Source organism: Phallusia mammillata, chromosome 4 (genome assembly GCF_965637545.1).
Source record: "Phallusia mammillata chromosome 4, kaPhaMamm4.hap1.1, whole genome shotgun sequence".
Taxonomy (NCBI): Eukaryota; Metazoa; Chordata; class Ascidiacea; order Phlebobranchia; family Ascidiidae; genus Phallusia; species Phallusia mammillata.
In genome coordinates this window covers 18,139,175-18,166,984 of record NC_137255.1, presented here as the reverse complement: position 1 = coordinate 18,166,984, position 27,810 = coordinate 18,139,175, and the positions used below count along the sequence as shown (strand labels likewise).

The 27,810-nt window shown below is 36.2% G+C and overlaps 6 protein-coding genes across 12 annotated transcripts; 4 read left to right on the top strand and 2 right to left on the bottom strand.

Annotated features, from left to right (window-relative positions):
* Positions 1–297: 297 nt before the first annotated feature.
* Positions 298–5,298, top strand: LOC145222659 (protein FAM107B-like). Its single transcript, XM_080088834.1, has 5 exons — positions 298–570; positions 681–719; positions 1,352–1,505; positions 2,681–2,834; positions 4,658–5,298. The coding sequence occupies exons 2-5, from the start codon at positions 686–688 to the stop codon at positions 4,736–4,738; spliced, it is 423 nt and encodes a 140-aa protein (XP_079944960.1). The 5' UTR covers positions 298–570; positions 681–685; the 3' UTR covers positions 4,739–5,298.
* Positions 5,299–5,825: 527 nt separating this feature from the next.
* LOC145222660 (testis-expressed protein 47-like) lies at positions 5,826–8,331 on the top strand. Its single transcript, XM_080088835.1, has 6 exons — positions 5,826–6,078; positions 6,179–6,266; positions 6,806–6,993; positions 7,053–7,113; positions 7,936–8,025; positions 8,092–8,331. Exons 1-6 carry the CDS (start codon positions 5,963–5,965, stop codon positions 8,290–8,292), a joined length of 744 nt encoding a protein of 247 aa, XP_079944961.1. The 5' UTR covers positions 5,826–5,962; the 3' UTR covers positions 8,293–8,331.
* A 349-nt stretch (positions 8,332–8,680) lies between these two features.
* LOC145222656 (uncharacterized) lies at positions 8,681–11,632 on the bottom strand. 3 transcript variants are annotated; one of them, XM_080088826.1, is made up of 6 exons: positions 11,373–11,632; positions 10,463–11,019; positions 10,061–10,393; positions 9,724–9,802; positions 9,455–9,501; positions 8,681–9,339 (listed from the first exon to the last, which is right to left on the bottom strand). In XM_080088826.1, the coding sequence occupies exons 2-6, from the start codon at positions 11,001–11,003 to the stop codon at positions 9,242–9,244; spliced, it is 1,098 nt and encodes a 365-aa protein (XP_079944952.1). In that variant the 5' UTR covers positions 11,004–11,019; positions 11,373–11,632; the 3' UTR covers positions 8,681–9,241. The 3 variants fall into 3 exon arrangements, with proteins under 3 accessions (XP_079944952.1, XP_079944953.1, XP_079944951.1); XM_080088827.1 differs by having other exon boundaries at positions 10,463–10,960; positions 11,373–11,631; XM_080088825.1 differs by lacking the exon at positions 11,373–11,632 and having other exon boundaries at positions 10,463–11,319.
* Positions 11,633–12,010: 378 nt separating this feature from the next.
* LOC145222655 (uncharacterized) lies at positions 12,011–20,486 on the top strand. Its single transcript, XM_080088824.1, has 12 exons — positions 12,011–12,553; positions 12,709–12,832; positions 12,930–13,038; positions 13,112–13,225; positions 13,292–13,383; positions 13,478–13,589; positions 13,780–13,972; positions 14,038–14,180; positions 14,255–14,404; positions 14,459–14,554; positions 14,871–15,033; positions 19,317–20,486. Exons 1-12 carry the CDS (start codon positions 12,526–12,528, stop codon positions 19,679–19,681), a joined length of 1,689 nt encoding a protein of 562 aa, XP_079944950.1. The 5' UTR covers positions 12,011–12,525; the 3' UTR covers positions 19,682–20,486.
* LOC145222658 (somatostatin receptor type 2-like) lies at positions 16,331–19,240 on the bottom strand. Of its 5 annotated transcripts, none has more exons than XM_080088831.1 (7): positions 18,475–18,534; positions 18,261–18,332; positions 17,845–18,174; positions 17,609–17,782; positions 17,441–17,550; positions 17,224–17,381; positions 16,331–17,064 (listed from the first exon to the last, which is right to left on the bottom strand). In XM_080088831.1, the coding sequence occupies exons 2-7, from the start codon at positions 18,289–18,291 to the stop codon at positions 16,905–16,907; spliced, it is 963 nt and encodes a 320-aa protein (XP_079944957.1). In that variant the 5' UTR covers positions 18,292–18,332; positions 18,475–18,534; the 3' UTR covers positions 16,331–16,904. The 5 variants fall into 5 exon arrangements, with proteins under 5 accessions (XP_079944957.1, XP_079944955.1, XP_079944956.1 ...); XM_080088829.1 differs by lacking the exon at positions 18,261–18,332 and adding an exon at positions 18,865–19,140 and having other exon boundaries at positions 16,381–17,064; positions 17,756–17,782; positions 18,475–18,672; XM_080088828.1 differs by lacking the exon at positions 18,261–18,332 and adding an exon at positions 18,865–18,940 and having other exon boundaries at positions 16,382–17,064; positions 18,475–18,672.
* Positions 20,487–22,702: 2,216 nt separating the features above from the next.
* On the top strand, positions 22,703–27,737 carry LOC145222910 (mini-chromosome maintenance complex-binding protein-like). The gene is made up of 16 exons (XM_080089152.1): positions 22,703–22,886; positions 23,482–23,567; positions 23,660–23,800; positions 23,884–23,925; positions 23,988–24,089; positions 24,417–24,516; positions 24,776–24,841; positions 24,897–25,000; positions 25,315–25,402; positions 25,581–25,736; positions 26,217–26,337; positions 26,444–26,564; positions 26,625–26,807; positions 26,891–27,019; positions 27,083–27,232; positions 27,412–27,737. Exons 1-16 carry the CDS (start codon positions 22,829–22,831, stop codon positions 27,598–27,600), a joined length of 1,836 nt encoding a protein of 611 aa, XP_079945278.1. The 5' UTR covers positions 22,703–22,828; the 3' UTR covers positions 27,601–27,737.
* The last annotated feature ends 73 nt before the right edge of the window (positions 27,738–27,810 follow it).

Sequence of the window (27,810 nt, the reverse complement as noted above, 5' to 3'; positions counted from 1 at the left end):
GCTTCATTACGATCAAAAAGCTTCCTAGCTTCATCGTGTTCACTGTTCAGATAGATTTACACCGCACGTTAGAAAAGCGGTCGTGCCTGGCAATTCGTCTACTTTTGTCATGCAAACGACCAAGACTAGCCGTCGTAAAAGTTCTCCTCGTTCGTGCGGTCATCAAACTGTATTTATTACGGCTATAAATACCAGCAGTTAGAGCGGTGTCTATTGTGAGAGAATAGACAGATGCCTATAAAGCAGCCTACTTCGAACGTGTTCTGCGACGGTTTGGCAGATACGGTTATAGCGTTTTGGGAGACGCATTTTCTAGTATTCGCATCGTTGCTGCGATGATGATATTTTTCGTAGAAAATCAGTCAGGGCAATTTAATTTGTAGCATAAATAAAATCATTTATCGGTTAAACAAAGCAAGGCATCATGCTGCGTGTTTACAAACAATAAACTTTGTTTTTTTGTTTAGCCTCTTTTGTATTTGGTTGGTGGTGCTTTCAAAAGCATTTTGATTTACAGTTTGGGTGCTAAAATTATCCTACCTCCACAAGTCAGAAAATATCAAGCTAAAGGTATTTAAGTGTATGTTTTTTAAGTTGGATTTGAGTTTGTTGCGAATGAAATTTATTTGCATTGCTATCTTCATGTGATATTGATATAAATTAAGTTTGTTTTAATGTAGATCTAATGGATCGATCAGATGCAGAAACTGTGTTCGCAAGTAAGTTTATGTCTTTGGCATGCGCTTACAAACAAAGGCGTAATGATGGATGTAATATGCCTCTATGGTGTGTTGAATAAATTATTCATGGTTCTATAAACAGTCAGTGTGCCAGTAAAGATGCTTCTAATCTTGTATTCCCTCTATCAAGATTATGTGGTTTTGTTAAATAATAGGCGAATAAAGTTTTTTTTACTGTGCATGTTTAAACCAACATTGTTTAATTAAAATGGTTTGGGGGTAAAATTATGATCACAATTTTAGCAATAAAATTTTTGTTGTAAGCAGCTATCAAATGTTTATTGTTGGCCACAGAACATTATTGTGTATGCTTCACTCTAGCTTGACCAAAGTTTATGCTGAACAAGTCACTTCCTTCCTTATACCTACTTTGCTGCATACATGTTGATGCCCAGAGCAATGGTGTACTAAAAAGTTTATGAGGTGAATCAATTGACGCGATTTCCCACGCCACTTGCACATACGCCAACATGCAGTGTCTCACTCTGCAGGAAATAGCTTTTTGGCATTTTGAGTCAATTGTCACAAGCCGGGAGTTTGCAAAGTTTAATTGAAGCTACATCATGCTTATTGGATAACATGCCTTAAACTGTGTTTTGTTTATCTCACAGCTTATCACAGTCGAGCACTGCCAAGTCATCCAAATGCCCTCAAACCATCCAATGAAGATCACATGTTAATACAACCAAAAAAACTTGCGAATCCTGTACTGGATTCGCGAAACCACCGAGTAATGCAGAAAGAGCTTAAACTTAACAACAAATTGTAAGTTGGTGCACATAGGCAAATTTTTTTGGTATGAATCTATGTAATGAAGACAATGTTCTTTCTTACATTACTAAAAGTATTAAAATGGTGCCACCTATTTTTGTCATTTCCAATGACTGATTTTAAATTCTAAATAGCCATTTAGTTTATTACCCAATGGTTGTTTCTCCAAAACCAATATTGGTTTTGTGTGCAGAGGTCATGTTGCCTGTGTTTCATTAGAGATTATTAAATTACTATGAAAGACCTTGGTAACTGAAGTAATTAAATATTCTTAGTGTGATAACATGACCGTAGAAATTTTCTTTTCTAGTATGGCATAGAACATAAATTTTAATTTTGTTTAATTCATTGCGATGGGATTTTTGTAGTTCTTCAAATGGTTTTCTTATTTACTCTTACTTTCCACAACAAATGTAAACAAGCATGTATGTTTGCCTTGTGGTTGACACTGCAAACATTTGCCACACTAAAACACAGTCAACTTTTTTGTCCTTGACCATAATGCAAGGGTTCTCAATTTTCTTTAGATTTTACCTTAGCAGAGTTAAGCCCTTTGGGTGCAAGACATTTTCTCTATGTTATTCAATAGGCAGTTTTGCTGAACAACATAGGTTAGTTTCAACAGGAACGCTTTGTCTATGTGACTTTATCCACTTGATGTAGAGATAATGGGACCACTGTTAGCATAGTTAACAACCATGAATAAAACCATTGTCGCTAAACATGTAGAGGAAAAACAAGGCAGTTGTTCAAACACCATGTCTTTGTAACTTTGTTCATGGTACCAGGCTCTATTTTAATTTATTAACAGGGTCTGTTTCATTTTAATACCAAGCCTCTGGTACTGGGTTACTATCATCTCACTTTTTTATTTATTATTGACCAGAACTTTACAGTTGTTAAAAAGAGAGGGGAGAATTAGTTTTTGTGGGGGCGATTCAACATGCTTACTGGTTTCATTATTTGCTAACACCAGATCCAGGAAACATACCAATTAGATCGAATGTTAACATGGTGTTTCCTTGTGGTCATTATTACAGAAATGGCCTGTTCCCAAAACAACTTCCCAGAACTTACAGACAATAATTTTTGTAATCCGCGCTGCAATTGTGCGCAAGGGATGACCACCACATACATTTTTTTGTGGACTGACCATTTTGTGTTTGCAGGGGCATCGACGTTTTGCAACAAAAATCGGAGCTCTCGAAAGTATTCCAGGAAAAGAGACGCGAACAAAGCTACCAGGAACAACACCCACCCGCACCAACAACCAAATCCGAATTCGACCTGGTGCTCGAAAAGAGACGGAAAGGCACAGAAGAGGTGAACATCCATCACCTAACTATTTTGTTTTTCCCGTCACGCCGCTTGTGCGGTTGTCTGCGGCTTACGTGTGCTCTGCCCTTTAGGGGAAATGTTAGCCCGGAAGATTTTTGGGTTTTTGACTGAAAAAATTCGTAACGCCCCGAGCGCTTGTAAATGGCAAAATAATAAATGTCGCTTCAGGTTATTGAACGCATTTGCATTTAAATTCTAGATAAACCTGTTTTCCTGTTCAGCAGAAATCTTTGTTGAAATTGTAATACAAGTCTGGTGACGAGCTGCGCAAAACGTTATTTAAAGTTCTTTAATCCCCCTTTATAACCTTTTAACCAGAGCAACCGTTGCTATTTCGTAAACGGAATTTCCAAGAACGATCAACCCATAGGCACTCGAGATAGACATGCGAGAAAGTTCTAACTTGCCCACACATACACGCAGTTAACTTGTGATATTTAAAAAAACAAACCTGATTCACTGTGTGATTCATGTGCCTCCAACCATTGTTTCCACTGACGTTTGTTATCATATTTATAAAACGAAGTAGGTTTTGTTTGGCTTTGATGATTAGTGATATTTCATCATACACAAGGAAGTATATTAGGTCTACAAGAAAGTGGTTTCGACTGGCTAAGTTTTTCCTTCATATTAACAACACGTTTGAAAATAGAAGTTTGACCCAATAGTTGTCCTAAATCGTTGCGAGTTTTCCCCTTAACATGGCGTGACTAACCCAGTATAGCTGACGTCAGCAACTTGCGTCAACGTCAGTAATCACGTGGTCGTGTGACTTGGGGTATGTTTGTAATTAGTGCGATGAACGTAAATTGCTATGGCTGGCCCGTACCACGCACATTCACAGTACGCTAATGTGATCTGGATGCTAAAATTGGGCAAATTATGAGGAACTCCTACTAATCAGTAAAGTGGGAGTGGGAAATCACAGCCAGTCACTCGCCGTGTCGCAAGTCGCAGCGCTGTAGGCAATGTTATGTGTGTTCGAAATCCCCGAATATGATCGGGTTACTATTTTAACGAAATAAAAAGTTGTTTGACGTTGGTTGAATCCTAAATAGCTATATAGCTCATAGTGTTCTCAATGAAGTTAGATGTCAAACGTACGTCATGGTCACTGTTGGTTAAAAAATTCTTGCACCTAAATTCAGTTTTAATATTTGTAGTTCCTCGTCTTTAAATTACAACCATAAAATCGGTTTTGACGTAAAACGGTTTCGTAGTCAATACGAAAGTATCCAAACCTATTGGCGCGTTACCTTTGTCCATTGTGGCAGTAATTTGCTCTGCACTTTAGTTTCTTTTACTGAAAGGATTTATTGCTGCAGACATTGCGCAGACTACAATCATTTGCCATATGCGACAATTCCGTTTCAAGTGCCTATGTCTATTTATGGTTTATCTTGACGTGTGCGCAACGCAGGCGCACTCACAAAACAGCGGAACATATCTTCAGATTTATTTTCCATGTACAAGACTTTCGATTTGCGGCTTGTTTTATGTCGTATTGTTTGCAGTGTGAACATGCGGTTTCGCAAATGTATGTGTTAGTTGATGTTATTTTTCATCACCAAATTTTGTTAATTCAAAGCAAGCGACTTCAAAGCTTTTTTAATTTTGTATTTGAACAAGACACTGAAGATGCCTGCATAAGAGAAATATTTTTGTTCTATAGGCTAAATGATAACTAACCGATTTTAGCCTGGAAATGAACTTGCGACTTCATAGCTAACACAAACGCAAATTTGACTTTTAATGTTTAAATTCGTTTTATCTGAACCTTTATTGATGTAAATGTTTCAACTTTGTAGGTCGAACAGGCAGAGGAGGAACAAAAAAACGTCCCAGAGTTCATGAAAATGCGTGAAAAGCTGCGAAAATCCGACGACTAGTCAACTGACCGCACGCACATACTTTACTTGCCGCTATTCAAACCTTACCGACCTCACTGTAAATTGAAAAAAATGACACGACAGCGACACCGCGTGGCTCATTTTGAAAACGTCAACCTTTTTCATTTCTGCGCTTTTTGGGTGGCGGAGTGGTGGCATCTTGATGTAACATTTAGCTGCATTCTTTTCCGACGCTTCTGTCTTGGGATGTGTGACACCATGACACTATAACATCACTTCCTACTTCTGCTGAGTTTCTGCACACAGGACCTTGATTTTTCTGCTGATCTTTCGCTGTAAAACTTCAATGGAGTTCACTGGCAGCTTGCCAATTTTTCCACCAAGCCAATCTCGTTCCCGTTGTGATTTCCAATTGTAATGAAATGTTTCGCAAGTGATTTTCTAGATGATTGGGTTTGTTCAGTTATTTTGCTATTTTGCCCTTTTTTGTTATGTTGCTTTGATTAAACCCTGTATTTTTGTAGTGTTACTTCTTGCACTTGATGTAACAGAAATATATCACAAATAAAACACTAATCCGTTACAAATGCAAAATGAAATGGCGGTTTATATAACTTACGCACTGATCGTCGCCTGCGTTAACAACATGATGCTTGCCAGACGGGCTTTTTCCGATCATGACATGCTGATAAATAGCGGAATTCCAAGCTCAGTTTGCAAGAACACTTGAAGGATCTAATAGGCTACAAAAGCAGACCAGAAAATATAACAGGCTACGAAGGCAGACCAGAACTTGAGAATTTTAAAAACGCCGTTGACCTAGGTCACGGCTTGAGCCGTAGATAAAATGGATTCCTGAATAGGCCACCTAACGTATGTAACTTTTTAATGGCTACGAAGGTAAGTGTGTGAAGCATTGGTTGGGTGGCCCCTGGCCCTGGATCAAACAAATTTAAATCGTTTTTGCAAGGTAGGCCTACAAGTGTGTTTTCTTATGTATGTGAACATTATTAGAGCTAAGGCCATCTCAGAAGAAAACGATGAAATTTCCCCAAAATAGTTAATATAAAATTGGATTTAAGATAAAATAACCGATTTTAACGCGTGTGCTTTTTGTAAGAACGTGTGAAAGTTGTAATAGCACTTGGTTATGCAATCGAGCATGACCTCCTGTTTCCACGACAACAAAATAGGAGGGAGTTTCCCTGTCGTTTAGATTTTGTGTGTTGTGGGAAAACAGAGATAAATTTAACGTACATAAACATGACATCGATCCAAGATAACGAGCCAGACTCGACGGTTTATGAAACGAGAGTTTCATACTTTATGTTGCTAGAAGAAAAACAGCGAGCATTAAACAAAAAAGCCCTTTTACACAGGTATGTTTTTTTTCTGGAAAGAATTCATGTTGTTAAACACCAATAAGTTTTTTTTTATAAATCGCTTGTTTTTAACAACGTGGAATGCAAATGCTTTCAGGCTGGTCTACATTTCGAGAGTGTCAGCAAATGTCCTTGACAAACGGGAGTTGGGAACATTTTATGAAGAACTGTTTAAAGCTTTGCAAGTTGGTATAAAATTTTGTTTTGTGGACAGTTATTTGCAAAACAAATTCTTAAAAATAACAAGAATTGCATTGTTTTATAAACTGGCTGCAATAATAAATGAGTGGATTTAAGTTTAAATGCATGCTTGTCGTATATAACTGTAGAGAGAGGCCGCTACACACTGTTCAATGTCGCACCCATTATGTATTTAACATAGCATACACCACATTCAAAGATTAATTACATTGGTTTAACTGTATTGAAGAATGTAATTGTGATTCATTATATTTGATTTTTTCAAGTTCGTTATTTAAAACAATTAAATATTGCTGCCACACATAGTATAACATAAATGCATTTTTTATGGCAAATGCAATTCATGCTAAAATTTCAACATTCTAATAAATAATGATCAAAGTCTGCACCATACAATGTACAGGGATTCATATCTGGTTTAAAATTAATGTGTAATTTTAAACACAATTTAAAACTGTTCTGACATGATTTTGATTGTGTATTATTGTTTTATGCTGTATACATAAACAAACATTCTTTACAGAACAAACATCAAGCTGAAGGTGTGACTGGAATTTTATTGATTTACCCTGGTTATGTGGTGCACATGGTTGAGTCATCGATCGACATTATTTATGGCATATTAAAAGATCTCAATGAGGCTACATCAGGTGGCAATGGTCTCCTGCATGACACAAAAATCTTAACAATAAGTCATGATGTGCCAACAAGGTAAGTTCGACTTTTTAAATGTGAATTTTTATGTATGTTTATGAAGTTTTAAATTTCAGGTTATACCAACAATGGAGTTACAGAGTACTTAATATCACTTCTAGTCGAGAAGAATATGAGGTATGTTTTATTATTTTTAAGTACAACTCTAATTTAAGTCTTTTTGAACATTTTTATTTCTACATGAAATTTTAGGCTTGTTATATTTTATGACATAAAACTGTTGCTGCTAAAATTATTTTTGCAAAAGTGTTTTTATCTTAAATCTGCAAATATCTATCTGCAAATGTTTCAAAACTTTTAATAAAATAATTCTGACTTAAGCAAACTGTGTTACAATGTGTTTGGTACTTACAACAGAGCAGCCCGTAATTTACTGCTTTTTTAATTAACTGATTCCAACCCATACAAGCCCCTTTTTTATTACTGGGAACAGCTGCTGCATTTTTTACCATTGTTTTCTTCCCCTTGTGTTTTAGGTTAGCGTAGTACAGTGGTTCTCAAACCGTGGTATGTGTACCACTAGTGGTACGCCAGAACTTTTCAGGTGGTACTCAGTGGTTTTCTGTGATATCTAATTTAAGTCCGATCTAAAATTGCAACTGAACTGACCCAACTGATCAGCTCTGGTTTGGGCGAAGCTCCTGTTGTGGACATTTTTTTGAAATTGCTAAATATGCCAGCCAGTTTGATAAAGTGGACTTATTTCTTGGTCTATCCATTAAAACAAGATTTAGGTTTAAGTGGTATGTAGCGATAGAAAAAATTGTCAGGTGGTATGCGATCCATACAAGATTGAGAACCACTGGCGTAGTATTTACGACCACCAGGTTTTTCGCAGCTGTATCCTGTGTTTTTCATGCCACATTACAATATTGTGTTATTATGTTTGTTTTGTCAAGGTACATATGAACAAATGCATAACAACATAATACATTGTAGGGCAGTGAAGGAGTTGATGAACTGGTTGTTGAAGTTGTTACATCACTGCTCAAGCTTGGAGTTTATATTCTTAAAACACCAAAATTGAATGTTAGTATACATCAAATAAACTAAACTTTGGTAAATTGAACCATCAATATTTATTCATTTTTCTAGGTAAAAAATGCTATGGACACTTTACATGAAACTGTACCAGAATTGTTGATTCCTCAAGACCAGATAGGATATCTTTTAAAGAGAACTGAACTTGATTCACCTGCTGAGTTTTTAAAAACATTTGACCAACCTGTTGACACTGTGTTGCAAGGCGAATTAGTGTGGCCCATAGCAGACAACCTTGCTGTAAATGTTAAGTGATGTTTTTGTGCTGCAAATATTACACTGTGTTTTTACCAATTTTTTCAATTATATGTGTTTATAGAACTATTGCTGATACAGTGTAACAGTTAAGACCAGTTTTATTCCTTTTGAAGCAAACTTCTTCAACTTGCCTTCACCCTGTGTTATTCTAAATTTCCAAAGCGAACTTCACATCATGGCTATAGTTTGTTAAATGTAAATTTTGTTAAATTAGAGTATAGTTAAAAGTTGGAACTTTCTTGCATTGCAGTGTCATACTTGTTAAAACTTTAAGGGGGGTGTTATTATTTAACTAAAGCAAATACGTCCTGCAACCCAAAGTTGGGAACATCCTTGTATGACCTGTTCCTTTGGTAAGAAACCTGTTCTTTGGTGAAAATTGATATCAAGTTGCTTAGAAACACTTTATTTAATACTGCTGTAATAAGCAAGGCAAGGCAGTTTTTACACAATCATAGAAACAGTGGAATAAGTAGAGTAAAATGGTACACATTGTAAACCATTAGAATGACACATATTCATATAACTTTCACAGCAGTGTCTTATTGATAATAAGGATAATACCATACAAACACAATATCACTTGATTTAATACATCTACAGCAGGCAAATAGGAATGTGTCCACTGTGGATTGAAATACAAGTTTGTACCTTTGTAACTCCATTGTCTGACAAGATTGAAATGGAGACAATGCAATAGTAGCAGAAACAGGCAGTTAATGCAACTGTTTTTAACACACAAAATAGGTAATTGTGATTCTAAAAAAGCACCACTGCTATCAAATGCAGGAAGCAAATGGGATCTAATAAATCAAATTCCCAGCTTCAAGAAGAAAAACACTGCAATTTTTAAGTAGAATTCAGAACAGTATTGACTTTGCGACCACCAACTACAAGATGGAACGAATGCAGTTTACAAACAACATCAACAAAAAGCAAAAAACTATCAGCCACAGTTAATTCCACTTGATAAATGGGAGAGCATGTGTCTTGCACAAGATGGTTGATCATTAAAGGCTTCAGAACAGTAAAAACAGTTATATTCTGCAACAAAGGCAACATATATTACATATTTCCAATCATGAATGTAAAAATGTCATGTGTAACGCCATAAACTGTTTAAAAAAATATTTACAAACTTAGTTTTACAGTAACTTACCATTTAGAACTTCATAGTTTTCACTTGGGTTGTTTGTGACCACAGTTCTATGAAAAATATTGCCAGTCAAGAAAATATATGCAACAGTTTGGTTAATGATTTGTGCCAAACACCAAGAGTCTGACAATACGTCAAGTTGGCTTGTTTCAAAAATTTGTTATAAAACACTGAAATATCCCCCCCAAATACTAAGCCTAACTTTCAGTTATTTAATGGAATTGTCCAATTTGGCTTTTTTGTTATAAATCCTTTTTGATTATTGAAGTTACCTTGAAAAGTCCATGTCCTGTTCTGAAAGACTCGAATCATTTGAGTTTTTGCGGGTTCTTTTGCTGTTAGGTCCTTGGTCTATTATTCAAAAATTAGTTTTAAATCATGAAAGTAAACAGCCACTGTTGCAGTAGAAATTGGTGAACTAATGACTTTGAAGCAATTTTGTTTAGCTCCAGAACTAACAAAATGTTATCAAGTGTCATAAATTCGATGTTAGCATTTCAAAAAACACAAATTTCACGATATAGAAAATACACTAATTATTGCAGGACAAGTTTGTTACAGTTAAAACTATTTGAACTTTGTTACTAACTTTACTAAACATACATATACCTGGTTGATGGTTACAATCATTTGTTTTCTCACTGTTTATGTGTGATGTTGGAATATGAATGATAAAAAGTTGATCATTGTTACTTTCTTCCTGATCACATGTTGACATTTTAAACACATTAACTTGCTGCGTTTCAGGTTCCTTTACCACCTTACAGTTTTTCAATTTGTCACAAACTGTCCTTTTTCGACTTTCCTCTCTCTCGAAAGCCTTGCTTAGTCCATTTTGCTGTTTCACCAGTTTAAAGGCAAACTTCTTACTCATTAGTGACATAACTTGGGACAGATATCTTCTTGTTTCACTTCCAACCTTACTGGACATTTCAGAAAGATCTGTCAATATAAAAAAGAGATTTTTGTATTTGTATTTAGACACTTGTATAGAACCACATGTGCGCATACCTGTGCCACCAGACATGCATGTATCTTTTTTTCTACAGCCATCCAGAAATCGATTTATGCTGCTTAACAAATCTTGTTCAGCTGTTGTTGCACAGGTGTTGGTTGGACTTTTTAAATCACCCACTGACCATGGGCAAGATGTAATGTCTGTGACAGCTTTGGCATGGCAAATCGGTCGTCTGCTTTCTTCATTTGGATCATCTTTCGTTGAAGAAGTTGGTTCAAACTGGCTGTCTGTTTTGGCTTGTGTAAATTGACATTCCAGTTCACTTCGATTTGAAAGTGCCCAAAGTTTGGCTACCTCCAGAAAATAACTGACTGGAAGTAGAAACTTGTGAGATGACTTTTCTACAAAGCTTGTTTTGTCTGCCTCAGATGATTCAACAGATGCTGGCATTAGTCGATAGCTTTTAGGAGAGGAATTAACAAAGCGGGTTTGAGCTGTCTTTTTGATATCCCCCTTGGAAACTGGTAACCAAATTGGCATTAAATCAGTTGCTGTAAACAAGGGTAAGGTGGCTTGTTCTTGTTTGTCCTTCATTGAACTAGAAGCATGTCTAGAACAGATACTGGAAGCTTGATTGGTAGGTGTGTACACAGAGTGACTGCAGTTTGACACTAAATTGTTAACCGCAGTTACACAGCTCATTGTGCACTACTGTTTTTTTAAAACATTGGTTACAAAATGTTAATGTGCTACAACATTTAACCAGAAACATGTACCAACACAATGATGTGTCAAAGCAAAGAATATGTACTAGAAATATAAAGAATCATGTAAAACCACTTATAAGTTTTGACAAAAGACCTATTACTTAACTATAAACAAAATTGACCTATTACTTAACTATATAAAAAATACTTATTTTAGTCAAATTTTGTTTTTCCAGTTTAGCTACTCCTTAAATACCTTTATGCTGGTCCTCCGCCCATTACTTTTTATGCCATAAGCATAAAAGATAGTCTTCCTGCAACCATGTTGTTATGTTGGATAAGCGTTAGTTAGTTTACCAGGGTAATTGTACCTATTTCCCAAAAGCATCATATGACCATTAAAGCTTGAAGCAAAGAGATTCTGAAACACTCTTCTAATAAAAGTGCATCGTATTGACCAGTCCAAAATCCATTTCGGTATTGAGCATTTACGAGTTGGTGAACCATGGTGTATCTGTTTATTACGTCATTGCAGGGACTACTGGTACAATGTTTTTAACAGGTGATCAGATTAGCGATAATTCAATTTAAAATTACGCCAACAAATCTGGTAGCTTTTTTAAATTTTAAAATTCTTCTTTACCAGGTGCATCTCAAAACCCCAGCACAAAAGCATAAATCATTTACCCTACATTTAACATGTTAAGACAGTTAGATGGATCACATGCATATAACACAATTTTAGGTCTATTTACTATTTCCTGTAAAACTTTGTGATACAGTCTGATATCTCTTTGTTTATTTAAAAGTTTTGTATTATTTGGAAAACTTTGCTCATTCATGCATGCATGATCCTGCAGTCATGTGACTACCTCCCTTTCTGACGTACTTCGGTCTGCCACAATCAGCGTGGTTTCGCTTTGTTATTGTTTGGAAATAATATGTACATTGTACAATGAATTACCTACATTTTGTGTCAGCTTTTGCGTATGTCTAATGCGTGCTTAACTTTGTAATAATGCAAGGGTTATGTTTTTGTTGATATGCTCCAGCAATAGGCTACTATTCTGTAACTCTGTTGCATGAGAATTGAGAATAGATGTGGAATTTTCACAAAAATGAAATAAATTATGTTTACAATAAAATAAAATACTAATAAATTAACGTTATTTGGAAAGTACTGTGACATTAAAAGTAACTCAATGTCATTTTATAATTTTTATCTGTGCTGTTTTAATAGGTTGGTTTAAGTTTAGCCTCGATTCTCAAATACCCAATCTCAATAAATGTGAAGTGGAATGTCTCTCTGCAGTTTGCACTGCAAAATTGCATAGGGTATCTTGCTTTTTGTGCTTTAACAGTGCCACAAACCAATAGCATTTTATTACTGCAGCCCGAAATTGTGAAAGATGTACAAAATCCTCAAAGGACTGATAAGTAAGTTTGTAACATAATTAGGAAACTTAAATCACATATTTAAAGGTGTTTAGTTATTACAAGTATGCATAATATGCATGCAGAGTTGATTTAAAGTTTGTAATTATTATTTCAAGTTTGCTATTTTTACATAATTTGATTGTATATATTTGCAGGATATCGTGCAAGGCCCCCAGCCCCATCAACCCAAACTTCTAAAACTGATGAAACAGAAATTTCTAACTCTGCTAAGGAAGATGAAGTTCACAATGTCTTTCAAATCAATTGTTATGATGGAAGGTGGCCATATTTTATTTTTTTTACATACATATTATTGTTATTTTGTACCTTGTTGCTGTCTTGTCTTGCATGTGTTATGTTATTGTTTTTTGTATAGATCTGGTCTTCTAATTGATAACCAATCAAGGGAGTGGCACAATAATCGCAAGTTTTCTTATGATGGAGATGTTAACTTTCGCTGTAGATATTGGAAAGATCTGGTATTGGTATGTTTTCTTAACATCTAAAACACAAGACCTTACACATGTTAAAATCTCACATACTCATTTTTTGTTCTAGGGTTCTGCTACAGTGTGGGCTGTTGCACGTTACATCAATGATATACATCACATAAACAAACCAAAATCTTCCTATTGCATTTGGAAAGTTTTGAAAGAAAAATCCATCAAAGAGGTATATATATACTTTAGGATTTCCCAGAGTAAGCACTTTACTAAATTTCCAACACAATTTTATTAGAGACTACATCAACTTTATTCGTCTGTTACTGCCTTGCCCCAATTGACTGTCAATAATGTTTTGCCAAGAATTCCAGCTATTACACTTCCAAGGTACAGTATGATGGCTTTATTGGCTTGTCCGACCATAGGCACATTGTGAACTGCAAAAAAAGTGCAATTAAACTTATTGTGTGTTTCATCTTAGTCACATGGTTCATGCTGCTGGGGTTCAGGAAGATGCCACTTCTGGATCAGTTCTTGACATTCAAGTGCCCAAAGGCAACTTGAAAGATGCAGCTCATGTACTGAAAAACAAAGTAAGGCAATATGCATATTACTAAAATGCATCATTTTTTTAGTGGATTCTTGTTGACCAAAATAACAATGGACTTAAAAAGCCAACCTCTAATTAGGTAACAAACGTACATCCATTATGCATATGGCAAATTATATGTGTTATAATTGTCCAATATACAAATTTGGTATTTTTTTTTATTTACTAAACAGAAATCTGTAACAATTGATCCCAAGTTCATCAGCAATGATCCTAAGTTCATCAGTGATGGACAATCATCTGGTGTATCAAGTAGTAGAGACAGACATCTCTCTACTTCTTCTTCCACTGGCGTGTCTGATGAGGATGTTGAAGAGTTTGTGTCCTCCACAAAACGCTGCATAGGCCTTACATACAACATTCAAGGTTTTTCAAAGTTTGAAAAGGGATTGTCATTTGGTATTCACATAATTTATATGTGCTTAATGCAGGGTTAAATCTGTTTAAGTCAGGCAAGTTTGAGCAAGCAGTTGAGAGCTTTTCTAATGGCAGCATTGAGGGATGTTCTCAGGCCCAATATAACCTTGGACTTTGTTTTGAAAGAGGAAAAGGGACAGACATGGATATTGAAAAGGTTTGTTTTTTTAGTTTTTCACCACATACAAAAATAACCTACAAATTTAACATGTATTTTTTACCTTTATGAAGGCAAAGAAGGAATATCGAAAGGCAGCCTCACAAGGTCATAAGTGGGCACAGTATAATCTGGCCTTGATTCTGTTTGATGACAATAATGCGGTCCAGACTGCCCATGGTTTATACCTTCTTGAAGAAGCAGCTAAACAGGGAATGGCCGAGGTAACATGATATCAATTTGGAAATATATCACATTTTGATTGGAACAAATTTTAGGCACAGTCCCTTCTTGGAGCAAAACTTGCACAACCAGGCTTGCACAACAACATGAAAAAGGCTGTTGAGATGTTTAAGATGGCATCAGAACAACAGGTTAGTAAGTGTATTCGAAGCAATCCTGTGTGTTGGTCAACAAGGTTTTGGTAAACTTACTTAACCTGTCTTGGAGCTGACATGCATGTATATATACTTTACTGTACTTTTGTGTATCTTTTAACACTTTTATTGTTGTTCATATACTTTGCTTGGACTTAAAGAAATGATTTTTTTTTCAAATATGGACCAAAAGTTATTGGTTTACTTTTACACAATTTAACCTACATCAGTAAATTCATCTTGTGTTCTGCAGGATTTTAATTTGAAGTTCAGTGATCTAAAACAAATTTTATCAGCATTAATGTGATATTAGGACATGCTGTCTACATACCATCTAGCGGAGTGTCAGGAACATGGTCTGGGTGGTTTAGCAACTAATCCTTTACAAGCATATGAACTGTACACTACTGCAGCAGCCATGGGCCACCTTGACTCCAAATATAAGATGGCTCTCATACTTGCCAAAGGTTGTGATGGTAAGTAATTTTTCGAGGGTGCAAAATTAGTTTAAGTATTATTTGTCTGTTTGCTTGCACTGTACTAATTATGGGTCCCCTTCCCTGATATTGATTTTACTCAAAATGTTTGTTGTTTTTTCTTTCATTTTTCTTCTCCCCAAAGTTTGTCCGACTCGTTTTTCCATCAAATCCTTGATGGATTTGGCTGAAATTTACACAGATGGTAGATATAGTTATGTAGATGTGCATCCCACTTTGTTTTTTTGATAACCCCAGTATTTACCCCGCTAGTCCCCTAAAATGGGTGTTTTTCCCCCGAAGTTTGTCCGACTCGTTTTTCCATCAAATGTTTGATGGATTTGGCTGAAATTTACACAGATGGTCGATATAGTTATGTAGATGTGCATCCCACTTTGTTTTTGTTGATAACCCCAGTATTTATCCCGCTAGCCCCCTAAAATGGGTCTTTTTACCCAAAGTTTGTCCGACTCGTTTTTCCATCAAATGTTAGATGGATTTGGCTGAAATTTACACAGATGGTAGATATATTCATGTAGATGTGCATCCCACTTTGTTTTTGTTGATAACCCCAGTATTTTCCCCGCTAGCCCCCTAAAATGGGTGAGTCTTTAAACAGTGTCAGAATTGGCTGAAATTTGGATTTCTTGTATAGTATGCCATTTATAGGTGTCGATTGTTGTGTTCAACCCTGTAGTCCTAACATTTACCCAACAAGCCCCTAAAGTGTAAAACATATTTGTATGTTACTGGGCACCACAAATGAAAGATTTCTTTGGAGCAATAGTGTTACAAGGGCAACCAGTTGTATGTTGCTCGTTGGTGGTCGTTTTTGAGCCATGGCAGTTAGGGGCTTGTTAACAGCCCTATGAGTCAGAAACATTAACGGTTGTTGCTCAAAACACCTCTAGTGGGCGAAATTTTAAACATTGGCAGATTGGGCTGAAATTTTGCAGTACTATTGATTGAGTCATTGTGGTTTTTATATATTTTTTAGTTTGTGTGTCGAACCCAATTAGTTGCCCTACTAGCCCCCTAAAATAGGTCAGTTTTTTAAAACGTTAAATAGGACATACTTCAAACAATATTTGGGGTGAATCTAATTTTATAGTTCGTATTCTACATAGTATTATTATTTAAGCCCAGTGCCGATCACTGTGTTTTACCTTACAACACCAGACTTTCTCATGGTTATCTCTTGAATTGCATTATTTTCAACTTTGCATGTGTGGGGACCCATGAGTTTTTGCCTGCAGAAACGACTAAAGTTATAAAAGACGATGGCTAATATGGGACCCAATACAAAATAAGCATAGGAAATATATTTATGTTTTAAAATAGGTTATAGTGTATATGCAAGGGCTATATGTGCTAAGCCACCCTTCTAGTTATATAGTACATATCATTACTGTTGTGTCAAAGGTTTTACTTTTAATTAATAATGTACATACACAGCATTGTTAGAGATCAAGTGTGCAATAACTTATGCTGCCAGAAAATAGAAAATGTGCCAAGTTTTTGAAACAGATCTTTCTTGCAACACTCCATTGAAAACACTGATCTAAATAATGTCATGCTTGCGACAAATGACTGCAGATCTTTGACTAATTTAGACCTTTTCGTTCGGCTTAATCGAGTCCAGATATATCAAGGTTAACTGTACAAGTACTATATATTCCCAAATGGCAGTTTGTGCTTATGTTAGCATTTTTACAAGTTAACAACTGAAATTTATAAGAATATAGTCATTTTAAAAGTACCAGCGTTTGTACCAGAAGATGGCAAAAAATCAGATGAGGTTAACAGAGTATGGGGAAGTGTATATATCTTGCACATGTACAAACTTCAGTTTCTTTTGCATTTGAGAAATGCTACAGTTTTGTTTGAGTATCTTGCTCAAATGTTGGGTTGACATTCTCTTGTACTTGCAATACTGCTGTTGGGCTTGAGGGTTGTGACGATGGCTTTTGTCGCACTGTTGCCAGTCGAGTCTGAAGTGTTCGTACGCTTTGTTGCTCCATTAACATGGATCTATATGAAAACAATTAACTTTTGTTTAAAAATTAGTGCCAGTTCATGTTTTGTTCATGTAAAAGTTTGAAACATGTAAAGCATTTTGTAAGTTAATGCTTTAAACAGGAAATGTTGTGTTCAGTTCTTGAGACCTTTTTATTAGTGACAATTTTTTACCTTTGGTATCCAAAGCGAAGGTACTTCCAACACTTGATAGCTTTAGTGCGAAATCTTTGGCTTGAAATGGAGTAAAGGATAGGGTTAAAGGCACTGTTTGACCAAGCAAGTAAGGCAAATGTGGTATCCAGGATTCCACACAAAGTAGCATATGGCACCTAAAAAGACTAGGAAACTTAACCCACTTGAAATATGGTGATTTAGGAATTGTTCTTACCTTGGTTCCAGGTGGCAAAGTCATTAGTGCCCAGATTTGATATGGCATCCAACATGAGATAAAAGCAGTTACAAGGACAGCCACCATAATAGTTACACGATTCTGATTTTCTAATAAAAAAGTATGTTTTGACTTGTTACCTACTAGCAGAAGATTACTGATGCATACTTTTTGTGCTGGCTTGGATTTGTCGTGAAACTGTTGCCTTTATTATGAATGCGTAACTAAGCAGAATGATAATTATTGGCAGAAGAAAGAAGATCACAAAACCAGAGTAAATCCAAACCCTATGAAATACTGAATTATCATGTTCACCTGTGCCACCACATGGGTCTGGGGTATCTGCAACAGCACAACAAATGGTGGTAAATTAGTTTGTGTAAACATTTAATCCTCATAAATACCTTCTCCTGAATAGAGTCCTGGATAATCATAAGTGCTATCGTTGAAAAAGTAGTTAATACTGTAAAATTCCTCTTGACTGATAGTACCAGCATTATATCCCTCAAACATCAGTTTGCATTGTAAGTCACCTTCCATGTCAATACCAGCATAGATGCCTGCTGGCACTGCAGCAGCAATAGTCACTACCCACAACACTATGCAGACTTTCAGTGATGCAGTGCGACTTCTATAAGCTCTGGTTTGCAAAGTATACACAATTGCCAAGAATCGGTCAACACTCATCATTGTTAAGAACAGGATTGATGCTCTGAAGTTAACATACTTTGTCACTGCAACACAAAGCTTTTGCTTTAAAACAATTGGGTCAGATGTTTATATATTGGTAAGGTGTTATGGTGCCATAGACAAGTTGTACCGTTTTTGTCAGAGGTGTCAGACCCAAGCATATAACCTCAAAGTTATCTATAGCAGGAAAAAATAACAGCAGCTGTCAATAAAAGATAAAAAGATTAGCAAAAGGACAAATCAAAATATACAATTCACTTTAATGTAATATTATGTAAAGATTGGTTAATTGTCACAGTTCATTTGTACAAAATGTTTGCTGTTAGTTTTAAGAATACACCTACCTTCAGTTAACTTGCAAACAAAATCGTTGTTTAAAGATCCATGTAAGGCAGGCATGTGCAGGGGAAGCACAATTAGAAAGAGCAGGTCAGCCACTGCCAGGTTGACAGCAAACAAGTTGGCAACTGTCCGGTTGGCTCTATATCTTTCCCATATTGTGATAACTATGATCACAATTCCATTGGCAATGATTCCAATTCCTAAGTTTTAGTGTTGCTGTTAGTTATTTGCAATACTGTTTTTTTTTCAAATTTTTGCTTCAAGACTTCAAAAGTTTGATGTGGTGTTTATATGTTAAACCTTTTAGACAAAGTTTTAGAGCAGCAAGTTGACCAGTCCTTTATACTATCCCTGAAAAACCAACTATGTAAAAAGTTAAAACAAGGTCTTACCTGAAATCAGTGGAAATAAAACATTTTGAGCAGTTATCAATGAAATTTTAATTGCTTCAGAATCATCCATACTTTTCTATCAGAAATATGAAATCTGTATATTATGCTGCTTAACAGTTCATTTTAAACTCAGCAAGGCTACGAAGGGGACACTGATAATAACGCATGAATCTGACGCATGTTTACCTACTATGTTCACGTTTTCCCCCAGTGGCCAAGAATCGAAGGAAACAGAATTTCAATGTATATTCATCTCTGACATTCTATTCTATTGAATGCCAGCCACATAAGGAGTGCCCCTTTTTCTTGTGGGCATATCCTGAACATAAATTCAAACGATCGCAAGTTGTAATTTGGATGTAAAACGTATAATTATCAGTTTATAACAATTGCTATGCGCGTTGTAACGTTTTTATTTAATATAAACTTGTCTTCATTGTGGTTCGTTTCAGGTTTGGAACAAAATGAGAAACTTGCTATGAAGCTGTTACAAGAAGCGGCCAGTGCCGGCCACACACCATCAAAAAGACGTTTCGAAGAAATACAGAGAAATCGGACTATTGCCTTGAAAGTCGAAACACGGCCGAAAGAGGAATCGACAAAACTAACCAACGAAACTGCTGATATCCTGATAATGATAATACCCGAGCTGCTACACAACTTGAGAATGGACCTGATTAACGAACAGTTCACAACGCCACCTCAAATGCAAGATAACAAGCTATTTGGGCCAGCCCTGCTAAACACCTCCCTTCCGAGGGGACTTAACATGCATCGAGTTGCTACCTGGCCTAAAGCACTGGCTGGGCACAAGTAGTTAATACAACAATGCTTCCAGAAAATTTGTTCACAGTAAATTGCACGAGCCGCCAACTATCTCACACGAATTTGTTCCTTTTGCTGCTCGACAGATACTTATCCCCACAAAGTTCAGAACGCATTAAAATACACGCTGTCTGCAAGTTGACTACGTTCGTATGCTAAGGGAAGTTAAAAACCTTTAAAAATCCATTATCTTTCATCCCTTTAGAGTCGTCCGTAAGTGCGCTTTTCACTCTTCTGACAACGTTACACGTTATCTACCTAAACCTTTGCAGTAAACTCGTGTCGAACGTTTAGGAGCTCTGCCAATGCGTCGATCGTCTTACCCAAACCCGTAAGACGAGTTCATGTTGTACATCACGGTAATTGTGGTTGACAGCGTCCTTAAGGCGGCAGTGCCAGATCCTTCAACGATGATGCGCATAAAAGTCCCAAGGGACTGCGCAAGTTACGCCTTAATTAGATTGCAACGACATCGGTTACAGTTTGAGCTAATGTATTCACAATATTGATTGTAATTTAATAAGAGACAGCTTCGTGGCACCCAAACCGCTTGGCTTGGTTTCGTATCTTAACCTTTTTTGCCCACACGACTTCATTTTGTGACACCGTGGCATTCATCTGGCTGCGCATCTACATGCCTTGCGAATTTGTTTTATTGCGTTGTTTTGTTGCGAGTAGAAGTAGAAATCTTGTTCCATGTTTTAAGGTGTTTATTGTGTCTTTTTAATGTCTGTACAAAGTGTACTATTTTGCCGCTTTGCTTTTAAATAAATCAAAACTGCCAAAATGAACATAAATTCAATACTGGGATCAGTCCTAGAGCACCTTTGCAGACCAACGATCTCAGTGGTAACCTCGTCGAAAGTCAAATCACAAGCACCGTTGCCTGCCTCTTGCACATGTCTGCTTCGCGGTACGAAATCGCCAGTTCGACCATTATTCGGTTAGGATGAACATAAATTCAATACTGGGATCAGTCCTAGAGCACCTATGCAGACCAACGATCTCAGTGGTGACCTCGTCGAAAGTCAAATCACAAGCACCGTTGCCTGCCTCTTGCACATGTCTGCTTCGCGGTACGAAATCGCCAATTCGACCATTAATCGGTTAGGATGAACATAATTTTCTTGACCCGTTTGGTTAAGAAAGAGTGCTTCGAAATTATTCAAATTTTGACAGATGTTAGTTGTTAACCTAAATTTGATCCTCCTGGAATTTGACCTCGAATGACCCAGCGGTTCACCCACAGGTCCCAAAAACGTAAAATTTTAAAAACAGATATACTGACTAAAGTACATCATCTAGGATTTATATGCTTTGTTGGTTGGTGCAATTAACCTAATTTTGATCCTCCTGAAATTTGACCCCGAATGACCCAAGAGTTCACCCACAACAACAGGCCCCTAAACGTAAATTTTTCATACGGCTATACTGACCTAAGTACATGCTCTAGGAGTTTCATGCTTTGTTGGTTGGTGCAATGTGAGATATTCTAAATAACTTTTTATTGGATTCATCCATTTTGCACCCCTTAACCCCGAAATAATTGGTTCTAGTTTTTCCAGTCCCATAGGTCAGAAAGGCAAGCCTGTGATGTACTAAAAGGAAAAATTTTAAGAAGAAAAAAATGTTTGCAGTTGGTTACTCATTTAGTGTTTAAGATTTTGCCCCCTCCTGGGCACGTGCCCCCTCCTGCCCCCCGCTGCGGACGCCCATGAATATAAGTTGACTTTAATTAAACGATTCACTGACATGCATTGACATGTTACTTGTAACGGTCGTTTCTACATTTATCTCACAATTTTGCGATAGTGTATCAAGGCTGTGTTAATTACGTCACAATTGATCAATGGTGCAACCAAAGTTAACTAGATCAGTGTTTTTCAACCTTTTTTAAGCCACGGAACACTTGATGCATTAAAATAATTTTGCGGAACACCAAACGACATTTTGATGCAATGAAACAACTAGGGGGGGACACTAAAACGCTAAATTGCGGTAACCGCTAAATCAGTGATTTTCGACCGGTGTTCGACATAAAACGCTAGTCAAAGCATGGAAGCCTAAAACATTAGTATCCTATATTCAAAACAGCAAATTTCTCGCGGAACACCTGACGATCTTTCACGGAATACTAGTGTTCCGCGGAACACCGGTTGAAAATCACTGAACTAGATTGTACAGGCAAACGTTGCTGTTTGCAACAATGATATTGTTATGATACATTTACATTTGTACACCGAACCGCTGAGAACCCCTTTACAACGCTTAAAGACCACGGAACCCTAGGGTTCCGCGGAACCCCGGTTGAAGAGCCCTGATATATGTAGATCAAATGATGTATAGTAAGTTGGTAAATATCATATGGAATATATAAAATGGATTCCACGATATGTTCAGAGACCCAGTTCACGAACATTCTGTGCCGCCATGTGTTGCTTTTGTATTGAACGAACGATGCAACCATGCAACAGCCAAGTTTTGTAGTATATCAGTAGATTATTCACACCTTTTGCTTACATGGTTTGCGACGAGTGCAATATGAATAGCGAAGTCACCTCCATCAGAATTCCGCCAGTTGTCGTTCTGGCAATACCTACTTGTTGAGGTTTTGAAAGGGTAAGGGGTCGGCAGTCGGCACCCCTTACTTCTTTCTGTTGGACGTTGTTGTCACCGTTCAAATGTCAGGGCAGTTGTCATATAAAATGAAGTGTAACAGCAAATGAAAAACTGAAATTTGAGTTTTTGTGTGCTGTGAATAATTATTCAATTTAATTACAAGTCAAGCCATTGAGAGTTGAGACCTTAGCCTACTGTACGAAGCATGGGGCTGAATCTGCTGGGTTGAAAAGTGTGTTCCGCTTCAACATAAACATCAACTCAGACACTACTCTATTTAAGTGTTGCTGCTATATCTATTTAAATTACTACGAACATCCTGGTCCAAAAACTAGGCAGTTATGACGTTATTTACAACCCAAGTTACCCAGCTCCAAATAATTTTTTTGTCACGGTTAAGTTATTTTCCCGCCAGTCATGCACGAGTGGTGCACGTTTCGGTGTTGTTAGTGATTTGTTTGGGTTAAAGTTTTTTTGTCGTTTACTTCAATTTGCTTGCAATCTTGACTACTTACCGAACATGCCTTGTGTGGAAAATTGGAAGTCCAATCCTCTTCACATAGTAAACAACTTGTTTGGTAAGTTCCTCAATTGCAATTGGTACATTGTGATTGTTCAAAATGAAAGTTATACTGTGTTAATTTACAAACAAATGTCATTCCCACCTGCCTGCTGTGTATTGTATTGGTATTGTTATGTTGCAGGGTGACACTAATACGCTGAATATTGCGGGACGTCGCGGAAACCGCTAAATTTTGGGTAAATTGCTGACGGTTAGTGTTAGTGCTATTATGGTTGGGTTGAGGTTTTATAATAGTATATGAAATTATGAATCAAAAAATATCCCTGCCTAAAACTTATTCTGCTATTTCCTGACATTAGGCAAAAATGCTATTCCGGGACGTCGCAGGAGATGGCGGGACGTCTCGGGTGCAGAATTTGTACTCGGTCGCGGAATGTATCCGGCGGATTTTTTTTAATCATTTTCTATAGTAAAACCTTATCCCAACCCTAATAGCTCTAACCGTCAGCAATTTAACCCGATATTCAGCGGTTTTCACGACATCCTGCAATATCCGCCAACATTCAGCGTTTTAGTGTCACACATGTTGCATATGTCATGGCCACATGTAATTAACTGTGCTTTATAATACAAATGTTCTGTATTTGTAGAAAAAAGAAGTGATGACCAAAGTTGGAAAAAGGAAATTTCAAAATACTTTTCAAATAAGTTGGAAAATTTGTCTACATTGCAGTTGGTAAGCATAAGCAAGTGTTGTGAGCTTTTTTGGACAAAACTTTTAAATTTGAATTTTCTTAATAAGTTATGCTTGATGTTTATAACAATAAGATTTCTTCGTTGAACGATGAACCCTTACATTCTATACACTCGGAAGGGCTTGTGAGATTTAGATGCATGATCCAAGACACATTTGAACCAGAGTATTTTCTTGAAACTTATGAGGTTGTTGACAAATCTAATGGCAACAAGGTATTTCATCTCATTGGTTTATTTTGTGTGTTCAAATTCAAACATACTCTGCAGTATTTCATCATGCTCTTTGACATTTTCAGACAATGCATACCAGCAGATACAGGGATATAGTAACCTGCAAGGTTAGTTGAAATTTCTTGAGGTTTGGTTACAAATTGAAACAAATAGTATCTTGCTTTTCCAGGAGGGTTGTGAGGTAATGATGGAATCTGAAAGGAATGAAACTGGGTGTCGCCAAGTCTTGTACTGTGTATCAATACCTGGAGAGACCAACTGGGTGAAAGAGGTATGTGTCTCGCTATTATATTTCATGCTACAATTGGAAATTTTTGAGATGGTTTGGTGTTATCGATAATTTGGCTAGATCCCTGCTTAAATGGTGTAAAAAGTCTAAACTACATGAAATATAAGTTTACTAAAATATCTACTTCATATTTACTTTTATATTCGACAGACACTTTTATAACAGATAACACATGTCTAGAGAATGCATAAAAATAATGAGTTTCTATATATATATCTGTGGTGAAGATGTTTATGTTTAAATGAAAAGTAGTTCATGTATAAATTTGTTGAAGTTTAATTAATTTAAAATATATTTACTTGTATTTAGAAATACAAGACCAACTGCAAACAACCGAGTAGTAGTTACAATGCTACCAGTGGATTGAAGCGTTCACATGATGATGGAGAAGAAGAGACAATGGAACATGGTATTGTTTAATGGTGCACTAAAGTTCAGTAGACTAAATCATCTTAGCCAAATTAAATGTCTTAGCCAAATATGCTGTTTGAGCCATGTTTTTTAGTTATTTTCTAAAAATTCAGTCCAAACTGACTGTTTGTTGGGTAAATTATATATGTGCCTATTATTCTCACTGGTGAATATCAAACATTTTAATAAACTAATTTTGTCTCTACAAAGATGAAATACAAGCAATGTCGTCTTATACTTGACTTATGTTTTTGCAGACACAGAACCGGTTAATCAAAGTAATGATTGCTTCGCCAATAAAAGATCCAGACTGTCACAAAACAGTAAGATGTATAATTTTGTTTGGATGTTAGTTACTAAAATGTTTTTGTTATGCAGGTTCTAACGTAACACAACAAACATTGACAAAAAATCATCCTTTGCCTGATGAAGATGGACCAGTTTGTATAGTAAAAGTTTATGATGAAGCTACAGATTTTAAAGTAAGCCTTGATAGTTAGCAACTTTGCATCTGTGGAATCAAGCATGGTGCAAAAAGAGCCAATGTAGCATAATTTATATGTGTAGTAAAGATGTGCATGATCAGTCCATGATGTGTGTAAGATAATAAAGTGGTAAAAGATATTGTTATGTTTAAACCAGTGGTTTTCAAACGGGTGCCACCTGGCTCAATTGGAAAGGAATTTTTAGTTCGTGGGAGAAAATTTGTCCCACAGAGAAATTGGGGAGAAAAAGATGCCTTAAAAATCATTATGTTTGACAGTACCACACTAAGGGATGTCTGTTTTATCACCAGGTCAATGAAATCTATGAATTTGTTGGAGTTCTGTCAGTGGATCCTGAGCTTTCTTCTGCTTATGATACCCCTGTGGCAGAGAACAATGGTAAAACTATGTCATAATATTTGGATGTATTGCCTTTACAATAGTATACATTCTTTATATTAGGCACCACGGGTTTATTTTATGAGTCAAGTGAGCAAAAAAGTTGTTGATGTACAATGTTACCTTTTTTCCAAAAGGGTTTTTGAGCCAAAAATTAAAAAACTGAAAATATTTTTAGGACTTGTCAATGGACATGGAACAGATGCTGAGCAAATTGCAGAGCAAAAGGCTCACAGTCCCCCTGCATCATTTGTGCCTCGCCTACATTGCATTCAAATGTTTCGTTTGCAGCACAACAACCCATGTATTCCACTTCATCAATCTATTGATGCAGGTAGGTAGAAGCAAGCGTTTGGGGAAATTCATAGATATCAACTGATATGTTTTCAGGATGCCATTAATTAGTCCTGTTGATGAAGGTTAATCTCTAAGTGATAAGAAATTAAAAGGAATAGGATTTCAGGGTTTAACCTTACAATTGCTACATTATTTATTCTTATGTTACTAACAGCACTGCATCCTTTCTGGTCATCTCACCACTTCTTTGCAAATTATTACGTTTTTTAACACATAAATCTGCCCAATAACCAGATTACAAAACCAACAAACTTAGTGCAAAATAGATAGTTATCTATTTTGATCAATGAAAACTACAACCAACAAAATGAAGCCATGCATAAACGAAATGTTATTAACACTTAATTACACTGATTACAAGATGTTCATCTTTACAAAACACTGCATAGATTTTTCCAGCCTTTTGTTAAATATTAGTTAAACAATAGTTACATTCAATTAAAAGAATTCTTCACAGCTAAGCAAGAACTTACAGCAAATGCACCAATTCTTCGACAAGAAATTTTGAACTTTTTGAAACAGGCTACATTTGGTGATGAGTTGACTGCTGAATATCTGCTGTGTCATCTGATTGCTAGGTCTGTATGAAGTGTTTGGTCCCATAATTTGCCCACAATCAAATTATCCTATATATCTCAATAAAGATGTAATGCTAAGTTTCTACCAGCTGTATACAAATTGCAGGGTTTATTCAAGAACTGGATTGATGGCTGTTGGAAAAATGTCGCTAAATATTTCTGGTATACCACTGCAATCCTGCTATGCCAAATTATTGTCAGATTTACTAAAAGAAGTGCTGACAAAGGTGGAATGGTAAATAAGCTTTCAGTCAAACGTTATAACATTTCTTCTCTGTTTCATACAGGCTTTCTATTTACGAATGAGCCTTGAAAATATGAACAAATTGCATTTTACCCCAACCAAAAATTACTCCACCAATCGTTTGGATTCCGGAATTTTGCAGTTGAGTGAAGGAACACACATGGTTGTGGATGAAAGTGCTTTGCAACCTGGACAGTTAGATCAAAATGGTGTCAAAAACATACAGGTTACCCCTTTGTAGACTACTCAACACCTGTATGTTGTGCAATTAAATGTATATTAATAGCTTATGAAATAAATAATATCCAGGCTCTTGGAACGCTTTTGACACAACAAAAAGTTGATTACAACTTCCAATTTCATCCAGTCGTCTTTCAACACAACATTCCTATTCTTGTTTTGTCTGAAGGAAAGTCAATGTTACCATGTGACTGCCAGGTAAAATCAAATACAATACCACAGCTTGAGAAAAATAGAGTGATTTTCTATTTTGTTTACCAGGTTTTGCTAAAACCACAAATTCCCATTTCATCTGACATAACATCATATTTTAAACAATTTACAATTTCTGAAGATATCATGAACAAGTTTCGTTTGTTCTTTACCATTGTGAAGTTTTCTGAATATGAACTGGATGAAAGTATGATGAAGGTTAGCATTACATGAAGCAAACTTGTATATTATTAAAAAAATGCACTTTATCAGCTGGTAGCTAGGCCCTTTACCAAGGTAGGAAGGGTTGTGACTTTTACATACGGATTCAAAACAATGTTGAGAAGCTGGCACAAACTTTGCACTTCAAAACATAATGTTTCAAAATTTACTTGCAGACCATTGAAAATGATTTTGTCACAACCCGTCAAGCAAATAGTGATAACATGACTCCTGAAGACCTCCATGCTCATTTGGTTTTGGCAAGATCACTTTGTATAAGCTGGGGAGAAAGCAAATTAAGGGAAGAAAGATGGAAGACTATCCGTGATTTGGAAAACGAAAGAAAGCAAAGATTACTTCATTAAAGCTTCCTCATTATTATGTATTTTTGGGAAAATGTTTCAAGTTGTGTTGAACATAAACGTTTGATAACGAAAAATGTTGTATGCGACAAAGAGAAGTGAGTGATTTTTCAAATAAAATAACATGTGTTTGTTGGCAAGATGCAGAAAACCTTACAGACTTCAAGCACCAACAAAAACTGCTGTGAAGCAGATCCTGTTGTGGTATTGCGT